The sequence below is a fragment of the Hyaena hyaena genome, unplaced genomic scaffold, assembly GCF_003009895.1.
Source record: "Hyaena hyaena isolate Hyena2069 unplaced genomic scaffold, ASM300989v1 scaffold_596, whole genome shotgun sequence".
Classification (NCBI taxonomy): Eukaryota; Metazoa; Chordata; class Mammalia; order Carnivora; family Hyaenidae; genus Hyaena; species Hyaena hyaena.
Window position 1 is genome coordinate 169,404 of NW_024081228.1, and position 24,406 is coordinate 193,809.

Sequence of the window (24,406 nt, forward strand, 5' to 3'; positions counted from 1 at the left end):
CAATGTGTATACCCTGGCCAAAAATGGGCCAAAGCTCTGAAGAGGGGAGGTGGTACTCCTATTGATGATAAACACCATCCATATGTGAAATGGCTGGTGTCTGTCTCGTCCTCTGAGAATGTGACTAACCCCCATTGGCTGGTGCTTTCCTCCACTATGACCACCTGTGGACAGATGAGCTCTACAGTGTATATATAGTATCTGTCACTATCTTAGCCATTCTGCCTTCATTAACCCCAAAATGCTTTGCTGCTCTGTCCCTACGGGCCCAGAAGGAATGACTGAGAGCCTTTCCTACATGACTCCAGGGAATGAGAAAGATGCTGAGTTACAGAAGTCATCTAAGTTAAACACCCCAGTCTCAGGCTTTAGTCAATTAAGTTAGCTTTTATATTTGTAATAACAGCAAAATATGAGAACATTTTACCAGAGCCCATCCTATCTGCAAGTCTAAATAATTTGGGGTGATGGTGGTTCTCAATTAATAACTTCAGACTGGCCTGAATATTGTGAACGGAAAGAAGAAAGAAATTAAGTATTGAAGGCACCCAGGCTTCTGCCGCACAAACTCTTAACAACTTGAACGTCAATTTTGTACAACTACAAGGCTTGTTACCTCATTTAGTGGCCCAAGTTTAATTTAAGAATCAACTGTCACAGCTTGTTCAACTCTCAGTAATGAGTGGCAATTTACTCAAGAGCCCTGTTATCCAGGAACCTTTCAGTGCACACACCATGAGCAGATCAGGGGAGCTTTAGTATTTTAAAAGTTAAAAATGGCACTATTATATTTTCTTTATGTAAAACTTGGTTGATCTATATTTTCATCATTAACTGTCATTAGTCAAAACAGAGTCAGCCCCTAATTCAGTTCTAAACTCTTCATGTGAATTCATTTTTGTTGTGCTTTAGAAATAAGTGCCAAATTCACCCAAGGACTAGTAACTAAACAAATAGTAAACCCAAGACACAATTTTAAAAGTAGAAAATGGTCAATTAAAAAAAAAGGGACTATACCTGCTGTAAATCCAGTGTAATTGTCACATAATGGTATTCGATTCCATTCTTAATACTGGGACTCTGCCACCAAGTGTTCTTTCCATCAATAGCATTTGTAATCGGGTGTCTCTCTATTGAATCAGCAGCATGTGAAAGGACAAAAAAAAAAGATCATAGAATGAATTTATAGCTGTTTCTTTAAAGAAAAAAAAAAGCAAAACTAAGCTGAAGCCATCATCATGTGACTATCAAACATCGAAATAATATAAAGAGAACAATTCATATCTTCAAGAGAATTTATTTAATGCCAACTTTTTCAGACCACTCTATAAGGTAGTACAAAATGCTTAAATACTTAGGCTATAAAAGAAGCTGTTCAATACTCTAGCCATCAACTAACAGGCAACTTTAAAAATTACTGTAGAGATTAAATGTGGAGAAATAATATTAAAATCTGATGGATATGTCAGTCATTCAAAGAAGTAAAAACTACTGTTTGAGGCAGCTCTACTATGCCATCCACACTGTGGGAAAAAAACCATAAAATTCTGAATTTTAGGTACTTGAAGATTTGTCCTTCTGACACGTTCATTATTACCAAGACTTGGGCAGCCCAATATGTTACCTGGGAGTTTTCTTTTTTTTTTTTTTAAGCTTATTTTTGAGAGAGACAGAGACTGCGTGAGTGGGGGAAGGGCAGAGAGACGGGGAGGGAGAATCCCAAGCAGACTCTGCACTGTCAGCACAGAGCCCAATGTAGGGTTTAAACCCATGAACTGGGAGATCATAACCTGGGCCAAATCCAAAAGTCAGATGCTTAATCAGCTTGCCCAACCCAAGCACCCAGTTACCTGGGCTTAATATAAAAGGCTGTCAAATCCATCCTATGAGTTTTTTTTGTTGCCAGTCCTTAACTTGCCAACTTTCAACCAGTATTTAAAAATATAATGAGGGGCAGGGTGCCTGGGTGGCTCAGTCAGTTGAGTGTCAGACTTTGGATCAGGTCGTGATCTCATGGTTAGGTTTGTGGGGTTCTAGCCCTGCTTCAAGCTCGCTGCTATCAGTGCAGAGCCTGCTTTGGATCCTTTTTCCACCTTTCTCTCTGGCCCTCCCCTGCTCATGCTCTCTCTCTCAAAAATGAAGACTAAAACAATAAAGAATAAAAATGTAATGAAAGATACTCCAAACCTCCCAACTAGCATTTTCCATCCCCATCATCACTAACTCAGCAGAGGAGTCTGGACAATAATGGCAAATGGGAGACAACAGCATCCATGTTTCTCCTACCAACAAAACATGGATCTTTCCTCTCCTTTAGTACCTGTAGATGAGAACAGAACCTACTGTCCTATACTGATGGGACGTCTGGGTGGCTCAGTTGGTAAAGCATCCAGCTCTTGATTTCAGCTCAGGCCATGCCCTCTCAATTGGTGAGTTCAAGCCCTGCATCAGGCTCTGTGCTGACCGCATGGATCTTGCTTGAGAGTCTCTCTCTCTCTCTCTCTCTCTCTCTCTCTCTCTCTCTTTCTCTGCCCTTCCCCCACTCCTGTTCTTTCCCTTTCTGAAAACAAATAAATAAACTTTAAAAATCATTTAAAAATAAGGAAAAGGAAGACTGGAGATAGACGATGGGAGGGGAGGACAATCCCCCCACAGCCCACCCCACCCTCATAGTCCTTTCTTACCATTCCTTTTCTCCATACACTCCTCAAACCTTACATTGTTTTCTCCAATTTAACTCCATGCATCTCACGACAGCAGCCATTACCCCTGAGGTGTCAAATCCCTTATTCTGTTTTGTTTCTTACTCATTGGTTCTTACCTGAAATCTGTTCTCATTTCCAAGTAACACAAGTTCTGTTCTTTTCTCAACAGGTCCAGCTCATTCATAGGTGAGAATGGCAGGAGTGGAGGTGGATGGAGAGGGTCTGATTTTTTTTTTTTAATGTTTATTTTTAAGAGACAGAGAGAACAGAATGTGAATGGGGGAGGAGAAGAGAGAGAGGGAGACATAGAATCTGAAGCAGGCTCCAGGCTCTGAGCTGTCAGCATAGGGCCTGACGTGGGGCTCGAAACCACAAGCTGTGAGATCATGACCTGAGCCGAAGTCAGACGCTTAACCAACTGAGCCACCCAGGCGCCCCACGAGGTTCCTATTTCTATTCCAAGGACTGCACTAAGGGCACTTAACTTCCTAAATCCTCACTTGAAAGTCAGTCTATTTACCTGTAGAAATGTAAATAAACTGGAGGCTAGATTATCTGCTACTCTTCTATACATCATGGATTACACATGCTTTGGAGCGTCAGTCTTGAAAACTTGTTAACACTACTTCTCCGGAGAGATGTTTCAAATAAATAGCCTAAGAATAAACTTCTAGATTAGAATACAATCTTTTTTGGTAAATGGAAGGAATACATCAAATAATGAACAAACCGCATCACTACAAGGAGCAAAGGAGCCATCATAGACCTCCATTTGCCTACAGGGTGTAGCAATCTAGCCATGTAGTCTAATGATAATGGTGATGAAAACAGCATGAGATCTGGCATATAAAGGCTGGAGTATGAGGAGATAAACAGTCCACCTGTATTCCACCTGGCTCCACCTTTTGGTATTCAACAATGGCAACTCACTTAAACCGTGTGCGCAATTCTTGAACTAGGGATAATAGAACTCCACTCACAGCAGTTGCTCTCAAATTAATTTTCAGAAAACAAGGGAAATTTAAAAAATGTGTTTGAGAGGTTTGTGGAACTGATATAGGAGTTCTAGCTCTTTGTTTCTGTGGGTCATGGGAGCCTCCAGTCTACGTTTGCTGTCATTTAATGAACAATGACTATTATTTCATAAAGTAATGAACATTTGAAACCAAAATTTTAAAGAACTATAATTTCAAAATGAAGAACAGTTCTTTATTTTTTTAAAATATTTTTATTTATTTCTAGGAGAGAGAGAGAGAGAGAGAGAGAGAGAGAGACAGCGTGAGCAGGGGAGAGTCAGAGAGAGAGGGAGACACAGACTCTGAAATAGGCTCCAGGCTCTGAGCTGGCAGTCAGCACACAGCCTGACGCGGGGCTCGAACCCACGAACCGCGAGATCATGACCTAAGCGAAAGTCGGACGCTTAACCGACTAAGCCACCCAGGCGCCCCAAGAACAGTTCTTTAAAATGTGCTCATTTTGTTTTCATTAAAAATTTAGGAATTTCTCATTTTCCTATGGCCCAGTGAACATACCTTGGATGAAAACTCTAAACTTACAGGGCTATCAGGGAACATTATAGCTATTAATAGTCTAGCCATTATTATTCATATACATAACATAAAATATACATTTGTTCAAAATGCATACTATTCTGAATCTTAATTACAGGCAAATTGCATTTAATAAAAAATTTGAAAATAACAAAAACTAAGCAAAATGAAATCCTCAATGCAATAGGAATTTGATAATAACGTCAAATCATCCTTAAAACAAAAAATTCATTCCGAACTGAATAGTTATTAAATTTGCCATTTTTAGATTGTGAATACTTTTATATTAATTTGGTTAAAGTAGCCTGCTAAAACTTGTTTAATTAAAACCATAAAGGTTTATGTCCTTGAGTTACTTATGGGACTATCAGAGCAGAGGACAGAATAAAAGTGCTCTATTTTTATTGATAAATTATTTAATTCAGCTAAACAACTGGATGGACTTTGTTTTGTCTCAAGTCTTATCACATTAGCAGTCCACTGAGATGAGGCATCCTATCTCATTAATGAAAAGTAAAACTGCTGAACGTATTTAATAATTAGCACTAGTGAACTTGTTCTGTTGAAGCCAGCAAAGGTGTCAGGTCTTTATAATGACAGCAAATACCATAAGCATAACTAAATATCAAACAAATGCCCTTGTGGTGTCAGTGGGTGCTGAAACTGACACATTAGGAATCAGGGCCATAAATGAAATATTACTAGCATTGCTTCTGAGGAAAAATAAATATCACAGCAAACATCTCCCAAACATCCTCTGGAATCTTCTCTACAGACTGTGGGTTTAGTATGTGTTAGGAAAACACACACACAACCACATTTCCAAGTCAAATTTGTGGCTCAGGTAATTCTGGGAGAAGCTGTCTAATTGGAAATTTTGATATGTGCCACCTCAGGTCAAATTGATACAAGAGTTAGTCACGAAAATGAGGACTGGGAGATGAATCAACAATTAGCCATAATCCCCATTATGAAAGTTTAATCATAATTAATTTGCAAATACTGATTAATTGTTGGCATACTTCCCTTATTTAGAATGAGAGAGAAACTTATAACATCCTCAACAGGGATAGCTATACAAGTAAATCCAAGGGCTAACTGCACCAGAATATTGGCCAGGGAATCATTGATGAGGTAAATCTTTCAAACTGCTAATTTTTAATTGGAAAGCACAATCTATTAACAGGTAGCTCAAGCTTCCTTTTCTTTGTATGGTAATTATGCACAGACCTGCCCGACGTGTTCTAGCAGTTAGATGTATTTGTAAAATTTTAATCATCTGCTGCTTCAACTTTTGCTAAAACACATTTATGTAGTTTACTGCTAGATTTTTATTCTTATAGGGCATTGTTCTTTCCATATTTCTAGTTTCAAAACAGGACTTTGAAATGTAGTGAAGTTGGTAGCTTAAAATTAATCACAGATTAATCCAGATTATGATAGGTTAAAAAACACTTCAGTCAGGGGAACCTGGGTGGCTCAGTGGGTGGAGCTTCCAAACCGCCTTTGGCTCAGGTCATGATCTCATGACTGGTGCGTTTGAGCCCGGCATCAGGCTCTGTGCTGACAGCTCGGAGCCTGGAACCTGCTTCAGATTCTGTCTCCCCTTCTCTCTCGGCCCCTCCCCTACTCACACTCGGTTTGTCTCTCTCAAAAATAAATATTAAAAAAAATGAGGAAATATAAGACATACTTCCGATGCACTTTGCCTTACTAAACCAACCTGTTCACTTCTATCTCAATATAAAATTATGGGATGGGCTTGCTTAAATATGGATGTCTTCCCTGGAAACACAAGAGATACAAACTATATAACTCTGAAGGGGGAAGTGACAGAGTCACTCTCAGACTAGTTTAGCAAATGCATTTCATCCATTTTTCCAACCAAGAGTCTCCACTTGGGGCACCGGGGTGGCTCAGTTAGGTGTCTCACTCCTGATTTTGGCTCAGGGTTCATGGGTTCAAGTCCTGCATTGGGCTCCACGCTGACAGTGCAGAGGCTGCTTGGGATTCTCTCTCTCCCTCTGCCTCTCCTCGCTTAAGTACTCCTTTCTCTCTCAAGAATAATATATATACATGTATGTACATTTTATACACATTATATAATATTATATAGTGTTATTATATAATATTATATAATACATATTATATAGAACATATTATATATGTATTATATAATAGATATTATTATACAATATATATTATTATATGTATATATTATATAATACATATAATAATATATTAATATTAATATATATGTATATTCATTAAAAAAGAGTTTCCCCTCAATTATTTTCCACCCTAAGCTTTGCATCTTACTTCCCTTCTGTCTCTGTGACTGTACACATTTCTTTGATTTTCTCCTTTCCTGGAATACTTTTCCTCCTAATCTCAGACAATTCAGCTTTTTAATGCTCAGCTAAGTCTGACTGCCTCTTAGTACTTCCTCTCAATACTTCAGTTCCCACTGATGTTTTCCTTCTCAGAAACTCTACATCACTTTATATTTTTATTTATTTATTGAGAGAGAACAAGAAAGAGAGAGAGTGGGAGGAGAGCAAGAAAGGGAGAGAGAGAGAGAATCTCAAGCTGGCTCTGCACTGTCAGCTCAGAGCTGGATGCGGTGCTCAATCTTACCAACTGTGAGACCATGACCTGAGCTGAAATCAAGAGTCAGCAGCTTAACAGACTGAGCCACCCAGGTGCTCCTCTACATCATTCATAATATGTACCACAAGGTAATAGTCCCTGAGTTTACTGTTTTGATATCTGTTTAATTGTTTTCTATATTCAAGCCTTATTTAGCCTAACCTTGTACTTGTAGATAGGAACTACACATATGTATATTTATATTTATACACATATATGTATATACACATACACATGTGTACACACATACAAAATTTTACATACCTTACCCAACTCTCCTTCTCTGCCTAGCCCATCCTAACCACACATCCACCCTCCCCACCCCTTCCCCACCATTTCCATGCATCCAGGCTTTCTCACATTCTTTGTCAAATCATCAAGGCTACCAGTCTAAACCAATGACAGTTTCTCCCCATCAGGCTTAATTTTCTTCCCTAATGAACCGAAAGCTCATAGTCCATCAATTTATTTATCTTGCAGACCTGACTTCAGTTTTCTTGCCACCTTATTCTTCCATTCCACTTTCTCTGCAAAACTCCATGAGGATCAGCACAAACATTTGATTCTTCCCTTCTACCCCATATAGGATTCTTACTTTATTCTCACTATAGTTCAGCAATTCTCCTATTTCCCAAAGGAACTAATCAGAATTTGACTTCTTTACTTAAAAGAAGACCCGACACACATGTTAATAAGAAAATTAAGAGCACTAAATAAGAATTTCCTCCCAAATACTCCCTTCTACCTGCCTCTACTCATCTTCCCTCTTCCTGATTTGATCAGTGTAAAAATATGTCTTCTCACCTGTGCGCAGCGACTCATCTGTTTTTACCTCTAGGGAACTACCACCCACTGCCGACACTATATCCTCAACTTTCCTGGCCTCTCCTTTTGGCATTGAAACTTGCTCAAATGCCCCATCTCTGAAAACCTTCAAAACACATCTTCTGTTGAAGTCCTCCATTCTGTTTCACACCAAGGATATTTGAGAGAATATACCTACACTTCTTTCTTTCATTTTTACCACTCACTTATTAACTATTGAATGTGGCTTTTGCCTCATCCATCGACTGCTTTAACAAGGTTACCAAAGGATTTCCATATTGTCAAAACCAAGGAAAATCTATTTTACATTTTTCTTACTCAGTATCTTGAAGTAGATAGCATGGTTGATTATTCTTCCTGAAAATTCTTTCTTTCTTCACATGCATGGTACCTGAATCTTCTGACTTCCTTCCTTGGATTCTGTTTCTCTTTATTGCCTTCCTGGATTCCACTAGACCTACCTCCCTTAGCTTTTGGTGTTTCCGTAGGACTCAGACACAGGTCCTTTGCCCTTATTGTTCTAAAACATAAGCTAACAGATATCTTCCATCACTACATCATAGAAATAATCAGAGTCATTAAAAGCCGTGGAAGTTTTCTGGTAGTTGCTGTCTTAAGATTTTTTAAACATTCTGTGATATTAAAACAAGACCACCAGTTTTAATTACAAAAGTTCCAATTCTCCAAACATAATAATGCCTTCAGCATCTCTAAATTATACAATAGAGAGGGGACTATGCATTAAACCCTTTAACCAGTTCCAATAAAGACCACACAATGCCTTCCAACTTTATTTTGAGGTAAAAAAATGTACACTATGAGAGAAAATTTCTTTCATTTTATAAATTTTACAACTTAAAAACAGAAGGAAACAAAGCAAATTTTAAAATGCTATCATTGTGAAGTTTTATCCCCATTAGAACCCACCTCTTTGACATTAAGTATTCACATTATTAACCTCCTCAACAGATATATTGGATAATTTCCCAATGCATATCTCCAAATCAACCTCCATCTCAGGAATCCTCTCACACTATTCTCCCCTTCTCCATATAAATTCTTTACTCCTTAACCAAATTACTTATCATTATCTGAATGCATCATGTTGTTCCATAACTCCAAGACTTATGTATGCTTTTTCTTTTATAATCCTTTTCATCTTAATCTTATTTCTGCAGTACATGGGTCACTTTCTCCCAGAAATACTTAAATAGCCTCTCTCATGTTCCCTTAACACTCAATTTACTTTTCTGCTTCCCGTATTTCCCCTCTAAATTGCTGAAGTCAAGAGCTATGTATGATTTACCATTATACTTTAGTACAATGCATTGCTAGTAGCAGGGGTTCAAATGCTTGCTGAATAAATACATAAATGAATCTGAGATGTCAGTGTGGTTCATAAGAGCCAGCAAGAGGGCTTTGTATGACACTTCTCCTTAAAACTCCCTTATAAAGGTGGCTAAGAACCTTCATAATCCACTTCCAGCTTCTGCACAAGACCCATTTCTACATTTTGCCTTTCAATGCTTTTACTTCTAGCCGTTCCAACTACTTGTAGTTCCCTGAGCAAGTAAGGTTTTCTGTCTTGTTCTGATCTTTCTGGCATCTCCTCTTCTCACTCTCTCTTCTTTACATGCTTATTTAATACTTACGCTGGAGTCTCAGCTCAGATAGCACTTCTGGCAAGCCTTCGTTTGCACCAAGACTAATTTGTGACCCTCCTCTCTCTGCCTCAGGCCCCTATGCTCATTCTTTACTTTGTAACTTTTGCCGATTGCTTCACTCATTGAAGTGAAGAACTTTACCTTATTCCTGTTGGATCTTCATCAGAGTAGCTGGCACATAAGTGACCAATGAATGACTAAAGTCTGCACTAATAACTACATCCTCAGGTGCTATTCTGGAGGTAGTGAACCTAATGACTGGCACAGGTGTTCAGCTAGAAAACTCTCCTCAAGCACTATACCTGGACATATAGAGAATTCCAGTAATGTTTGTCAGATGATACAGAAGAGGTATAAAGAAGCGCACAAGGGAAGAAAAGGTCTAGGAATTTGGGGACCACAAACCCTTTGACTTGAATGTAACTTCACCTCAAAGTCGCTCAACTATAGATCTTAGCCAGTGGCATGCAAGTATATATTAAAATACATACGGTATGGATTGCTGCTATTTTGATTGCAGATTCGACATTGGGGGTTCCTCACAGGCTGTCCAGGGACATGCTCTACCAATTTGCAATACATTTCAGGTCCTTTTTCTCCACATGTTGCATTTGTGGTGATGAGAGCATTAGAAGCAAGATTCAGGACAGCAGGGAATAAACCTGAAAAAGAAGAACAAGTGAAGGTGTGTCGTAGCAACATGGTATGATTTTACCACATTTTAAGATGAAATTAAGATAGGATATTTTTTCAGAGCAGTAAATTAACTGAAAATTAAATAATCAGTGATAATTGAACAACTGATTTAATTAACTACTCTACATAAATAGCATGTGTTCTCAAACGAGCATTTCTTTCTAAGTCTTAAATATAAAATCTAAAGCTATCTTCTTAATTTTTAACCTGTAAGTTTTAATTAGGAAGAAAGCCCTGTCTCTAACATACACTTAAAAAACAAAAATCTTCAGGGGTGCCTGGGTGGCTCAGTCAGTTAGGTGACCAACCTTTGATTTAGGCTCAGATCATGATCTCGCAGTACAAGGAAGGGTTCTAGCCCCACATCTGGCTCTGAACTGGACAGTGCAGAACTTGCGTGGGATTCTGTCTCCCTCTCTCTGCCCCCCCCTCGTCTCTTCTCTTCTCTTCTCTCTCTCTCTCTCTCTGTCTCTCTCTCAAAATAGTAAACTTAAAAATTCTTCTGTTCATGTTATTGGCAAAAGATCGTATTGAATCTTCCATCTTCCATTTCAGCTATTTTGTATGTAGCAGTAAACTATAATCACATATAAAGATCTTGCATAACTAAGCATTTATGTTTTTTGTGGTCATTTTATTCTCCAATTATTATGTAGCATTAAGTTGTTATTATAATTCCTTTTATCCAGACTGGAGAGAATAGCAAATGATGAAAGATTTTGGAAAACCAGTCTTCACTGCCTCTTGTGCTACAAAGCCATATTATATAGCAATATATTATCAGTAACAAGTAGTTATAATGGTCCATGATCATATACCAGCAATTATTTCTTAGATATGATAGAAGTTTAAGCTCGTTCAGGTAAAATCACAGAGACCCATGTCAGTGTACAGTTGGGAAGGCCTTTCATTCAATATGAACTCAGGTTTAACTTTCTAAAACCTAATGTCTATTTTCCTTCATATATATCTAGTATTTACATTTTATGTACACCATTTCAATAACAATATAGTAAAGCCATTTATCAGAATCCATTCTTTACCTGAAAAACTTAACTTGGAAAAAGTACATTTGAGATTACAGATATTTTAACCCAATTTATATAAGGAACATGCTAACCATCTAGGCGGTCTCTGCTCTATACACATGCAAAGTAGGTCAACATTAATTCAACCTCTGCTAGAAAGACCTTTATTAACTAAATGTTATGCCCCAATGTTTTACTGAGATCCCTAGAGTTTTGAGTTCATAGGTGTTTTCTTCCTTATCGTCAAAAATTAGTACATGCTAGGCAGAGTAAGCACTCAATATATTTGTAAAATGAATGAACTATACACATACTGGTCACATAAATGTTCTTTGCATCATCTTCATCTTCATCCTCATCCTCATCACCAGCATTACTGAATGTCTACAATGTTCCAGGCACTGTTCCGGCTTCATGGACTAATTTGCTACAAATGATACCCATACGAGCTGCATGCTACTACTGTTCTTATTTTATTAAGATGTCCAGTAACTTGCCCAGGATTACAGACAGCAAATAGCAGAACTGTGATTTGAGCTCAAGAAATCTGGCTCCAGGGTCTATCCTATTAATCACTATAGTGCTTGTTCTCTACAATGTCATATGGAACTCTACCTGAATCTAATGCTAATTTGTGGTCCTTGTTGACCTTAGAATGGCATTGAAAGAAGTAACAGGAAAGCAAATGGGAAAGATTTTTCAATAATTTTAATCTCTTTTGTAATCACTCTCAACCATTTCAAAGAGATAAGCTAATTCCTAAAACCAGGCAATGCCACAATTATAATCTCAGTCACTCTCAGGGTCTCCCAAAAATCTGCTTTCAAACTCTCTCTGTGTCTCTCTCCCCTCCCCTCTCCTCCCTCTCCACAACTCACCAGCCTCTAAAATCCCTCAGATTCTGCTGCTCTAATCTCGCCAATCGCCAGACTGCTGGCCATCTTGCCTTGCGCTTTTCTGATTTTTCCTTGTTTGCCAGAAAGTCAAAACTTACCATGGTGTATTCTAAATGGTTAAGTACACTGTATAGTTTAAGTAACTATATTATTTATTAACTTTTTTTGAGTCTTCCTTGTATATACAGGCTTATTGGAAACTACCTCAGTTTTTTGAGGTTTACCACATTACAAATTTTAAAATAATTTGATCATCCCTAAAACATTATCTCTCCACCTTAGACATTTTATTCTCCAAATTGTTAAATGATATATGATTAAATACATATGATACTATGCCAGATACCATAAAATTTTGAGAATAACATACTATTGAAATAGGCTTATTATGGAAGTGATCTTGAGCTGAATCTCAAAGGAGAAATGGAAGTTTATCTTGTAGAGAAAAGGGAAAAGCAAACTCACCAGGCAGAGGGAATAGCATACAAGTATGGACTTTTCCCAGAAAACTTATGAGAATATTGAGTGACTAACAGAGTAGCTGACTTTAGAATTGTTCTAGCCCATTAGATTATGTGATTATATAAGAATGGATACAGATACAGATACATAGATATAGATATGGATACAGATCTAGATACACAGATTACACACAGAGTATACATAATGGTTCACATATACATCAACACAAACCGTTGACTCCTTGTCACTGTTAGTAATTTGTTTCAGTGGCATTTTTTCCAGGTCTTTGTAATTTTAGTGTATAGTACAGAACAAAAGAGGTAATTAGAAGGAAAAGATATGCTATTTTCAGGAGGGCAAAACTCTACTTATCTTGCTGGGCTGCAGCAGGAGTTTAGGTAGGTAAGCCCGTTCTAAGCCCTCCAAACAGCGCCAGCGCACTTCCACAAAAGGCATCTCAGGCAGGGGCCAACATCTCCACACTATCAGTTTTGCTCTGTGATCTTTGTCTCCGGCTTCAACTCTGACTAGTTCTGATTTTGACCCTGCCCTTGAGTCTGTTTTGGAGATATGAATAAGACTCTCTACGCCCTGCTTTGGTGCATCCCGGTGTGGGACCTGTCATGAGTAGGCTCAACCTGCACTTTCTCAGGTCTGAGTAATCATGGAAGGGGTCCAGAAAGGAAAGATGGCTGGTGAAAACTCCTCTACTGTGTATTATATGGTCCAAAATATAGAATTGAATTACATCCCAGTATCTCTACAGAATTAAATGGATAAAATGGGAGCAGCATGACATGGCTATTAAAGAATTATAGGTCTAGACATAATACTGATTCAGAAGCTATTTCATATTCATTAATATGACTTAATTCCCCCAAACACCCCATTGTATAGACTTCATCAGTCTCAATTTACAAATGAAGAAAGGGCAGCTCAGAGAAAATAAGCAGTAAGTACAAAATTATGAATTAGTAAGACCAATAACTATGATTTGAACTCAGCTCTTTAACCCAGAAGACTTATTCTTATCAGGGTATGAAAAAGAGCCAAAACTTGGTCCTCAGCAAAGCTTATCAACTTAGATATTTAATAAAAGATATGACTTACCCAGTGCCACCCTTTTGTTGTTTCATAGAGTTTTCTACCCATAAACAAAAAAATTAATAAAATTTACATTTATTATCTTTCAGTTATTTCCATTGATTTGTTTCTGTTACACTTATTGATCAGGTGCTCAAAATTAACCTTTTCAATTTAATTTCATTGTTTCTTGGTCGGGAAACACTTGCCTTCTAAAATTTTATCAGCTATTTTGCTATTTATTTTTTTAATCAGTAAAGTGTATTGCTCAGAAAAGGTCTCCAATTAGTTGCTAACAACCAGTTTGAAGAGTCAGTCAATATCTGAGCTTTTATGGAGTCTTCAGCAGGTTGTATTATAGATTGCAGCCCATTTTCATTATATGTTAAATCTATTAAACTGTACCTATTTATTCCCACTCAAAAGCAGCAGGGTAATATTTATTGCCATATTCAATATGGGTTGCTTGGTTAAGATTATGTAAAGATTGTGAGTATAAATAAACTACAAATAGCTGGTGAGCCCTTATAGAGTATTGACTTACAGCCTCTTAATTCAATTTGAGGTCATGTAATGTTAATGACATAAAAGCCAGTCATCATTACCCATACAATTATGATTGACTTTTTTTTTCTGAATAGTATGTAGACTAAGTAAATTTAGCTGGATTTGTGGGATAACAGAATCTGAAAAAAAAAAACAGATAAAATTTATTCTCCCTATATATTTTTATTAGAGAGTAGAATATGATTACTATAAATAAAATAACCATATATTCTGTTATATAATGTGTACATTTAACAGTCTAGAAAAGGATAGTATATATTGAAAAACACCAATTTTTCAAAATATGACAAACACTTAAAAAATCTATCATATTTTCATTTGGATGGTTTTATACTATATTTGCTCATCCAAATACTATGGCATGTTTGCACGTGTTTGCATGTTTGTGATGATTTGCAATCCCAAAATCCCACATTCTGGCTTCAAAGGACAGAAGCATTTTTAAAACCTGCATATATAAGATCTACTTTTAATAATTGTGGGGTGGCTCCCAGTGAGCCAACCCCCTCACAGATAACAGGTATGAATTCTGAACAAAATATATTTTTTTACAATTCCAAATGCTTGAAAGCCATGGAAAACAACCCAAAACAGGTAAGCTGGGAGGGGTGTGTATGCTTAGAAAGGAGGAGGTACGGGATGTGTTTCAGAGTGCACAGGGCACTGTGGCTAAAGCTCAAATAGAATTCCAGTGTCTCTTGTCTGTTTGTCTTTTTCTAAACTATCTTGAAAAAGCAGAGACCAGATCTCTGAACAACCACAGCTGCTATGAAGTGAAGAAAAAGTACTGAGAAAAGAAAACACATAAAAGGAGCCTCAAAATATGTGTATAAACTCTTCTCAAATGTCTCACTGATGCCAGACCTGAATAGACCCAGGCAGATGCCAAGTATACTAACTGGGGCTAAAAGAACAACACAGATATCTACAGTAGCTGCATTCCACAGGAAAGACTACAGTTTGCTGTTTGAATCCACATAAGTTAACCAACTGATATGACAGAAAAATAAAAAATGGAAGAGTATTCTTCAGAAAAACATAACAGAATCTTGAGTTTCTATAAATGTGTCATTCACAGTATTCAGGATATATTTTTTTAAAAATTATTAAACTCATAACGAAACAATAAAATGCTACCCATGCTTAAAGCAGTGAATAGATCAACACTGATATTAACCAGATGTGGGGGTTAGCATACAAATATTTTTAAGCAGCTTTTATACCCATGATCAAGGACACATACAAAATGCTTATAATGAAAAGACAAATAGGAAATCTCAGTAGATGAACAGAAACTATAAAAAATACCAAATATAAATTCTAGAACTGAAAAATGCAGTATCTAGAATATAAAAAAAAATCATAGCATGGGATTAATAGCAAATTGGAGATGAGAGAAAAAAATGTAAGCAAACTTGAAAAAACACCTGACAGACCTTTTTCCAAAGTTCTTTTTTTATGAATGTTTATTTGTGTCTTCATTTTGAGAGAAAGATAGAGAGTGAGCAGGGGAGAGACAGAGAATCCCAAGCAAGTTCCGCACTGTCAGTGCAGAGCCCAACGTGGGGCTTGAACTCATGAACAGTGAGATCATGACCTGAGCCCAAATCAAGAGTCCATCCTTCACCAACTGAAGCATACAGGCACCCCTCCTAAGTTCTTTAAGTACATTTTAAAATTTAAAGAAAAAATTACAATGTTGCAGGTGGGGCAGGGAGGGTTACAATGTATGTTAATGTAATACATATAACAATTATAAGAAAGAAATGGTGGCTGGAGAGATCACGGTACATAGATCTATACAGCTCCAAGGTTCTTATGCTTTACAACAAGTGGTAGATTATTAAAAATATTGTCAGCAACAAATGTTTGAAAGTTTGTGAAGCAACTGGAACTCCACTCCATTGCTGTTGGGAGTGTAAATTAGTACAATTACATTAGAAAAGAGTTAAGCATTTTTTAAAATAAATTTAAACCTAGATCTACTTCATGACCCCTACATTCCACCCTTAGGTAAAATCCAAGATAAATGACAGTATATGTCCATGAAAAGATCTATGTAAAAATGTACAGGGAAGCTCGTATCATTAGAACCCAATCTGGAAAGAGCTTTTTATCAATGGGAGAACTGATACAGAAATAGTGGTTTATTCACACAATGGAATACTATTCAGCACTGAAATAGAGCAAACTACTGATAATATGTAGCAACAAGATGACTCGCAAAAGCATTATGTCAAATTAAAGAAGCTTTACAAAGAAAAATGCATATTGTATTATTTATTTGACGTTTTAGAACAGACAAATCTAATCTATTGGGAAAATAAAACAAACAAACAAACAAAGATTGCTTTGAGGGGTAGAGACTGACTGGAGGCATAAGACAATTTCTGGAGTAAAGATAATATTACTGATGGGTGTTTATATTATACAAGTGTGTACATCTCTTAGAACTTACTGAATGTCACACTTAGTAAGTGCATGCTACACTCAGGGAGGATGTATGCATTTCACTGTAGGTAAATTTTACATTAAAAAGAAACTAGTTAGTTATATTCATAATGAAGAGTTTAGGCATGAAGTTTGCAAGGGATGCTGAGTATATGAGTGTTTACTGTATGATTCTTTCAATTTTTCTGTATATGGGGAAATTTTAATAAAATTTGGCAAAGAATCTATAGAATATACATATATTATATATACGTGTGTATGTGTATATAACCACATACATATATAGATAGATGTACATATGTGTATATGTATATACATATGTATATATATGATTCATCTCGTTTGTTGGTTTTTATACATTGTCAATGCAAGTAACAACAGAACTTTAAACTGACATTTCTTAATTCAAATGGGGAAAAGTTTGTAGATACTACAGAGGAAAACTGTCTTTTCAATCCCTGTCAGAATCAGTGGAAACAAGCAAAAGCAAGTGCTAGATCAGCAAAACAGCTGAAAGTCTCCCCAGGACCCCAGCAGGCCAGCAATCAGCAGGTAACTCTATTTCCTCGTACAGCTTTCCAATCCTTCCAGCTTCGATTTCATAAAAATAAAGAACTTTGACTTTGAATCATATTTAATACATAAGTGCTGTCTTTTGAAGAACTACAAATGAGTCACTGAGAAATGCATTATGTGTCCTAGTAAGCGATCTGCTGTGTGGCATGGTTCAGACTGGTTTCTTAGGCTTTAGATGATGTTTCTCTAGGTGGAGAGCTAGAAGGTTGTTTTCCGGTAGCAAAAAGAATTCAGTTCAAAGAAGCCTAGTAAGAATCTGAAATTTAAGAATGAAGAAAATAATTCCCAAAATCTAAGTGGCACTGTTAGTTTTCAAATTCAGCTACTGTAATCCCAAATGGGTCAGAATTAATTTTATTATTGAAGACTCACTGACTGGCCTCACTACTCTCCCACTGTAAACAAAAGTTCTTTCCACCTCCTACACCATTCCTCAGTTTTCCGCCACCTAGTTCTCCTTCTCCCTTCCATACGCATGCACACAGGCCAACTTCCATCATAATTTTGTAAGTCTTGAAATTTATTTCCAAATTTCTCCATTGTAAGAAAGCACTTCTTCAGCCCCTTCTTATTGTAACTGAACCTTTGCTTTCCTCTGACAGTGACACTCTGTAGATCTCCCCAGTAGATCCCTAGAACCACTGGAAAAGGAAGCCTTGCCTCCTTCTTTTAACTGGCTTTTAACTGGTACTTACAAATCAATTCCTCTCATTGCTCATAACTTCTTTTCTAAAAGTTTAAATCATCCACCCTTTACTCATGATCATCTGCATTACTGATGGACCTTACAAAGACCATCCACAAAATCATTGCTGATTCAGTTATCTTTATCCCTCAGGTCTCTGCCATTCACACTCAATAGGTGGACATCAACCAGCCCTCATGTTATTCCACAGAAACTAGAAAATATTAAGTGGCTCTTTGAGAACAAATGTGTCTTACTTCTCACCATTCTAAGATTTCTGCTTCCAATTTATTTTTTTTGTCTCCACCTTAACAGTCTCTTTCTCTTTCTCTCTCTCTCTCTCCTCATCCATTTGTTCATCTATACTTTTATATAAGGTTATCCTATCCTGTCTTACATCTACTGCAATGGCACCCTAACTTGTTTTTCTGCATGACTCCACTTCTGTTCATCTGCCACAGTGTCATGAAAATGATCTCCCTAAAAATTAAGTCTGATCACATCATTTTTTTTCACTTCTTTTTAACAACCTCTGTTACCTGTTAACTAAAGCAGAATAGCCACTCCTTGGTCCCCTAGACATTTATAATCAGGCCCCTATCGACCTCTTTAATTTGTACACATTAAGTGTACTGACATCTTACTATTAAAACTACACCAGGTGCTTTGCAAATTCTATGTTGGGCATTGCCTCATCCATTATCTTATCCATTCTACAATATTTTTCTTCTTCTGTGCCACGCTCATCTACTCACCTTCCATGACCCAGCTCCAATATCCCCAGCTCTGTGAATGTATTCCCTGATTTTGCCACATAAAATTTGTTGTTCCCTTTTTTTATTTTTTAAAATTTATTTATTTCTGAGAGACAGACAGACAGAGAGAGCACGCGCACACATATGTGGGGGAGGGGCAGAGAGTGAGAACCCCAATCAGCACTGATGGTGCAGAGCCTGATGCATGACTCAAGTCCACGATTCATGACCTGAACTAAAACCACGAGCCAGATGCTTAACTGACTGATCCCCCCCAGGTGTCCCTGTTGTTTCCTTCTTGATATTTACACAATACTTAGTTGATATTTTATTATAACCCTCACACACTAAAACTTCAATATCCTTTACAGTGGATTTCTACTCTATAGTGTCATTGAATATAGAGATAAAGCTAGCTAGCCTGTAATAACACACATATTTAAATTTATTGAAAGAGAAGAAATAGGTGTACTTATTTATTCTTTCTAGAGAGAAATCTGACAAACCAAAGCCATTAAACTGATCAGATCTTTGATTTAGTAGAAATTTAGAACTCCGTTTTCACATTCTAGGTTAGTGAAATAATTCAAAGAACCCAAGCTATGTGAAAATATTGTGGACTTTTATCATTTCTTGGCTGTCCAACATCCAGCCTCCATTTTTACTCTTACATAATTGGCACTTTATTTAGTACGAAGGGCATGTAGTACCCCACAGCCTGCTAAGGAAGTGGGAGTAGGAAAGATCTTTCTTCTCCCCTTCCTTTAGTAGTTTAGGCATGTGCACATAACTTTAGCCTAGGGTTGTGAATCATGAGCACTTAAAGAACAGGACCAGGGAATAATGAAAATAGGATGATTATGAAAGAGATAAATGTATCAGTGGTGGTGGGAAAGGAAGGGGTAATGGGCAATGTCTGTAAAAAGACCTGACTAGACTATTTGAGCAGTGAAACCTGGGAATGGCCTTGATGAGCACTATGTGCCACGCCTTGTGCTCAAAATTTTCCAACAATTCTCAACTTATGTGATATACTTCAAGTACTTTTCTAGTTAAGTTGAACAGTATTGGTGATTTCTGTTTCTTCTGATCAAGAAGCCAGATGGATACAAAGACCCTACATTATGTTTATACATTCCTCACCCACACACACGTGCACACATACACAGAGAAAGATCAAGAGAGTAATTTTATTATAACAAAAAAAAAATAAACAGCTACACAGTTGCTACATTTAAACATCTTTAAGATAAAATGTGAAGAAACAGTAGTACTGACAGCAATCACAATCACTTACACAAAGACCCAATCCTTATACAATGATAACAATCAGAAGTGGCCACTTTCCTTTAATGTTTATTTATTTATTTTGAAAGAGAGAGAGAGCAAGGGAGAGGCAGAGAGAGGGAGAGAAAGAATCCTAAGCAGGCTCTGTGCTGTCAGCAGAGCCCAACGTGGAGCTCGAACTCACAAGAATTGTGAGATCATGATCTGAGCTGAAATCAAGAGCCACATAACCAACTGAGCCCACTAGGTGCCCCAAGAAGTGGCCACTTTAAAAATTCTGTTTCACAGTGAAAATTTCCTTTCAGGTTTTTATTTTTTTCCCTTCACAGTGTTCTTTTTTGATTACCTTGAAATGTGTGAAGTTTGGTAAACCATCACTTTAAAATGATGATAATCTAACTCATGTCTTTAAAAAAAAACTTTCTAATGTAGTCTGGCAAAAATAATTTCTAAATATATATTTCTTGTTTTCATCAGTTTAAACTAAGTGAATATTGCAGAGTATTGTTTTCACTGCCTGTGCTTAAGGTATACAATTTTTATTACTACTCAGAGATAATTGACATATATGTTTATATATCAGGATACACAATACATGTATTTTATTTTCTCAAATCATGGTTCTTGTTAACATCTGCAGTCAACCTGGCAAAGAACATCACTAATATAATGATGACATATGGTGCTTAGAGATTTGCTATGAAAAGTCATCCAGTTAATGACTTCCCTTCAATATAGTTAATTTCTTAATAACTTAAAAAAAATCATCCCATACTGTTTACAATAGATCACACATATTTTTCCTCTCTCTCCCTTTTAATCCCCCTAGTCTGGTACATAATATTTCTCCTGAGTGTTGATGCTATGCACCCATCACTTCTCAAACAATCAGAGGAAACTATCTGTTTGAATGTTTCTAACTTTCCATTTAAGTCTTTCAGGTCTGTGAAGCATTTTTAAAAAATGTTCAGGCTGGCAAACAGAGCTGTTTGCAAGTAGCTCAGTATCTGAAAGACAAAAAGAGAACCTGCCAATTTAAAATGTTCTAAGACACGTCAAGGAAGAAAAGGAGATACTTGTCTGTTGAAAGTCTGAGCTGTGTGGGTGTGTGGGAACACATTGGTATAAAACAAAAATGGGATAAAACAAAATGTTGCCGAAGAGAATGATTTCCAGCTGTGCACTGCAGGAAGGAACTCAATGCTCTTGATCCATGATGCAGATGAAGAGTTTTATAGAACTAGAAAATCAGTCCAATTTGAGCTAATAGCCATCCAGACACAACAATGCTTGTAAACTGGAAAAAAATAATGCTGAATCCATTTGTTCAGGGAGAAAAAAAGAAACAAGGAGAGCATGTATTCTAATCCAAACTCGCATTTATAGGCCTTTCAAATTGTCTTCTACTGTTGCTAAGTTCTGCCCTTTCCAGCTTCCAAAATAAAAGGATATTTTTGGAGGCTTCTGAGTTGGTCTGGTCTCCTTTCTTCTTTTTACATAAGGAAACATAGTACATGTCCCCCTGTGGAATTAATTTTAAAAATTCTTTACTCTGTTCCTTCCAAACAGACTTAGAAGAAAATTTAAGTATTTTCATTATCATCAGAAACGAAATAAACCAAATGTAACCATATGTATTCTAATGGCACCTAAGAAAGTTTTGCTTGTGGAATATCAATATTATTCTATGTAGTAGATATTCTTAACTAAAATAAGACTACAAGGGCCATTATGAACTCAAATGCCATCTAGTCACTTGGCCCAGACAAGCACTATAGGATTTTATTAAATTCCTCACAAAGGATATCATTTATCTTATTCAAACAGGATTATACCATGAATTTGCAGTAACCTAAAATTTACACATACACAAGACAATACCTGCCATTGTAACCCAGATATCTGGTAAGGACACTCACTGACGGATATACCAGGAAGGGCAGGGCAATTTGTCTCCATGACAATGACTTCAAGTAAGGCATTTGTATGCAACGTTCTTCAAACTCCTCCAAACAGTATTTTTGAAACCAACTCTAACTATCCTATGCCTTGTAAACTGAAGTTGAACATACCACCTCTGATCAATAAAAGCTTCTTAAAATCATATCAAAACCCCTAACTTTAGAAAACTATCATCAGTAAGGCTAGATTGAAAAGATTCTTTATCCAACTTCAAATTTACCTCCCTCAAATACAGGTGCCTGTTACTCTCCTTTCTGCCATTTGCTGAGTATTCAGTGGAGTGCTCTGATCACAAAATTTTTAGTCCTTCCACTTTCCATGGAAATTATATCTTCTATCCATTTAAAATTAGAATCTACAAACTACTTTGTTTTGTTTTTTTAATGTTCTACTTGTAGAACAGTCCTGATTCATCCTAAAGGTTTTCAAAATCATATGATAAAAATAATTAGTATAGCTGGGATACTTATTTAGAATGTTCTAGCATAAGGATACCCAAAATATTCCTTGAGGGGGTGGTAGGTTGGGGAAAAATAGACTGCTTCCAACTTCTTCCAACCTCACTTCATCAATATCAGCAGAACATATGTTCGGTATCTGCTCTCTTCTGCCTGGCTTACAAAACCAAGCCTCTAAACTAGATGTCTCTTTGGCAGGTCTGCCCACAAACTCAAAATGAGAAGTAAAAAAGGCAAGGAGAGGAAATGCAAAACACTTTTAAGTCACTGAAAATGAAATGGAGAGCCTTAAATTGGCAATTACCCCATCACAAAGGTGTTTGTAATATAGAACACAAATTGAAAACTTGGTGTCTATCTGCTCTTAACAACCCAAAATGTAAAAATAAAAATATGATCAATCTTGAAGCCAACTGCTATGTGAGGAACATGAGCTTGCATTTACATCCCTCACAGAAAAATATCATTAGGGGCTCATGTAAGCTGTGATGTACACAATGGCAGCTGGAAAGATGCTATTCCCCATGGGCCCTGTTCTTTAAGGATTGTTAGACAGGTTCTTATGTCTAATGATGAAACAGATATATTAAAACACATTGTTCTACACCATGTTCCCTTTGGTTTAAAAGACTTGGAAGGAAGGAAGAAAGGAAGGAAGGAAGGAAAGAAGGAAGGAAGGAAGAAAGAGAGAAAAGAAAGAAAGAAGGAAGGAAAGAAGGAAAGAAAGAAAGAATGAAAAGTTATATTCATTTGCTTTGTTTTTTATTCATTTGTATTTATCAATAAGTATACGAGTTCCTCAGGACCTAATCCTGTATCCTTTTCCTATTTTATCCTTCTCCCCAAATAACCTCATCTACTTTGAAGCCATTCATATACTATCTGCATAGTCAACAACTCCCAAGTTATATCTCCAGGCCAGAGATTTCTTTGAAGTGCCAGGCCTCCTGGTCCAAAGGCTGGGTTGACACTTCCACTCAGATGTCTTGTGAGCATCTCAAAGTTTACCCAAAGCAGAGCTCATGATTTCCTATGCCCCAGCACCACCACCATCACCCCGCCCCCCCAACACACACACACTGAATTAGCTACTCCTAAATTCTCTCTAGCTTAACACATTCTGCTTTACCTACCCAGGGTCTCATACAGAAGGCTACGAGTCATTGTTGCTCTCACTCCACCACTAAATACTAATGTATCTCCAAAATTAATTTCAGGTCCATTTGCTTCTGTCTAGTGCCACTACCAACATTTGGAGCCAAATAATGGCATTCTTAACATCTGGACTTTTCAAAAGCCTCTTAAATGGAATCCTGTTTCCCTTCTGCCTTTTTTCATTCCAGTTTTAATGTACTGGATTTTCTTAAGGTGAAAATCTGATGAAGCCACTTCTCTTAAAATCTTTCAATGAATTATAACTTAGGTTAAAATTCAAAATTAGTACCCTGGCTTACAATACCCTCTCATTACATTCAAAGAATTCTACCTTTGGTCAGTTTCTAGAACAAGGATCTGCTTTTTCCTTCCTCAGAACTTTGCCTAGAAATCCTTGCTCCTTAATTTTCCTCTATTCTTCATACTTCCTACCTTCACGAGTCTTTCTTCCTGATATCTTACTTCTGAGATATTTCCTAACCCTTTCCAAACAGTGCCCCTTTACAATCCCTAATTATGCCTTATTTTTCCTCTGTCACATTGATTACAATGTGTGATTTTATACAACGATTATTTATCCAAAGTTTGTCTATCTTGCCGGAACAGAAAGCCCCCAATAGAAGAAGCTGTTTGTTCTGATTACTTTGTTCACATCGTCCTCAGAGCCTCACCAAGTCTGGACACATAAAGGTGCTCAAAAATACTCTCCAAAGAAAAATGTAGCTTAGAATTTAGGGCTTATTCTGATGAAGTGGATAACTTCCTTTTATCAAAATATAAAAGAATAAATCATGAAAAAAGCAAAACATAACCAATACAAAAAACAAAACAGAACACACAGATACAGTTATTTTATTGTTTAATGAGTTGACAACACAGAGGTCATGTTAGCATCAAGGGCTAAAACCAATATCCCTTTAACTTGTTAATTGTCTTCCTAAACTCAAATCCC

General features: G+C 36.9%; 1 protein-coding gene across 1 annotated transcript in view; it reads right to left on the minus strand.

Moving 5' to 3' along the window:
• LOC120248554 (laminin subunit alpha-2-like) overlaps positions 1–24,406 on the minus strand; it is a gene marked incomplete at its 3' end in the record, with an annotated part of 318,217 nt that overhangs the window by 167,308 nt on the left and 126,503 nt on the right. Inside the window, exons 2-3 of the mRNA XM_039256922.1 lie at positions 9,885–10,055; positions 1,018–1,130 (exon numbers count right to left, since the gene is read on the minus strand). Of these exons, the coding sequence (XP_039112853.1) occupies positions 1,018–1,130; positions 9,885–10,055 (284 nt within the window). The remainder of the gene's footprint in view (positions 1–1,017; positions 1,131–9,884; positions 10,056–24,406) is intronic.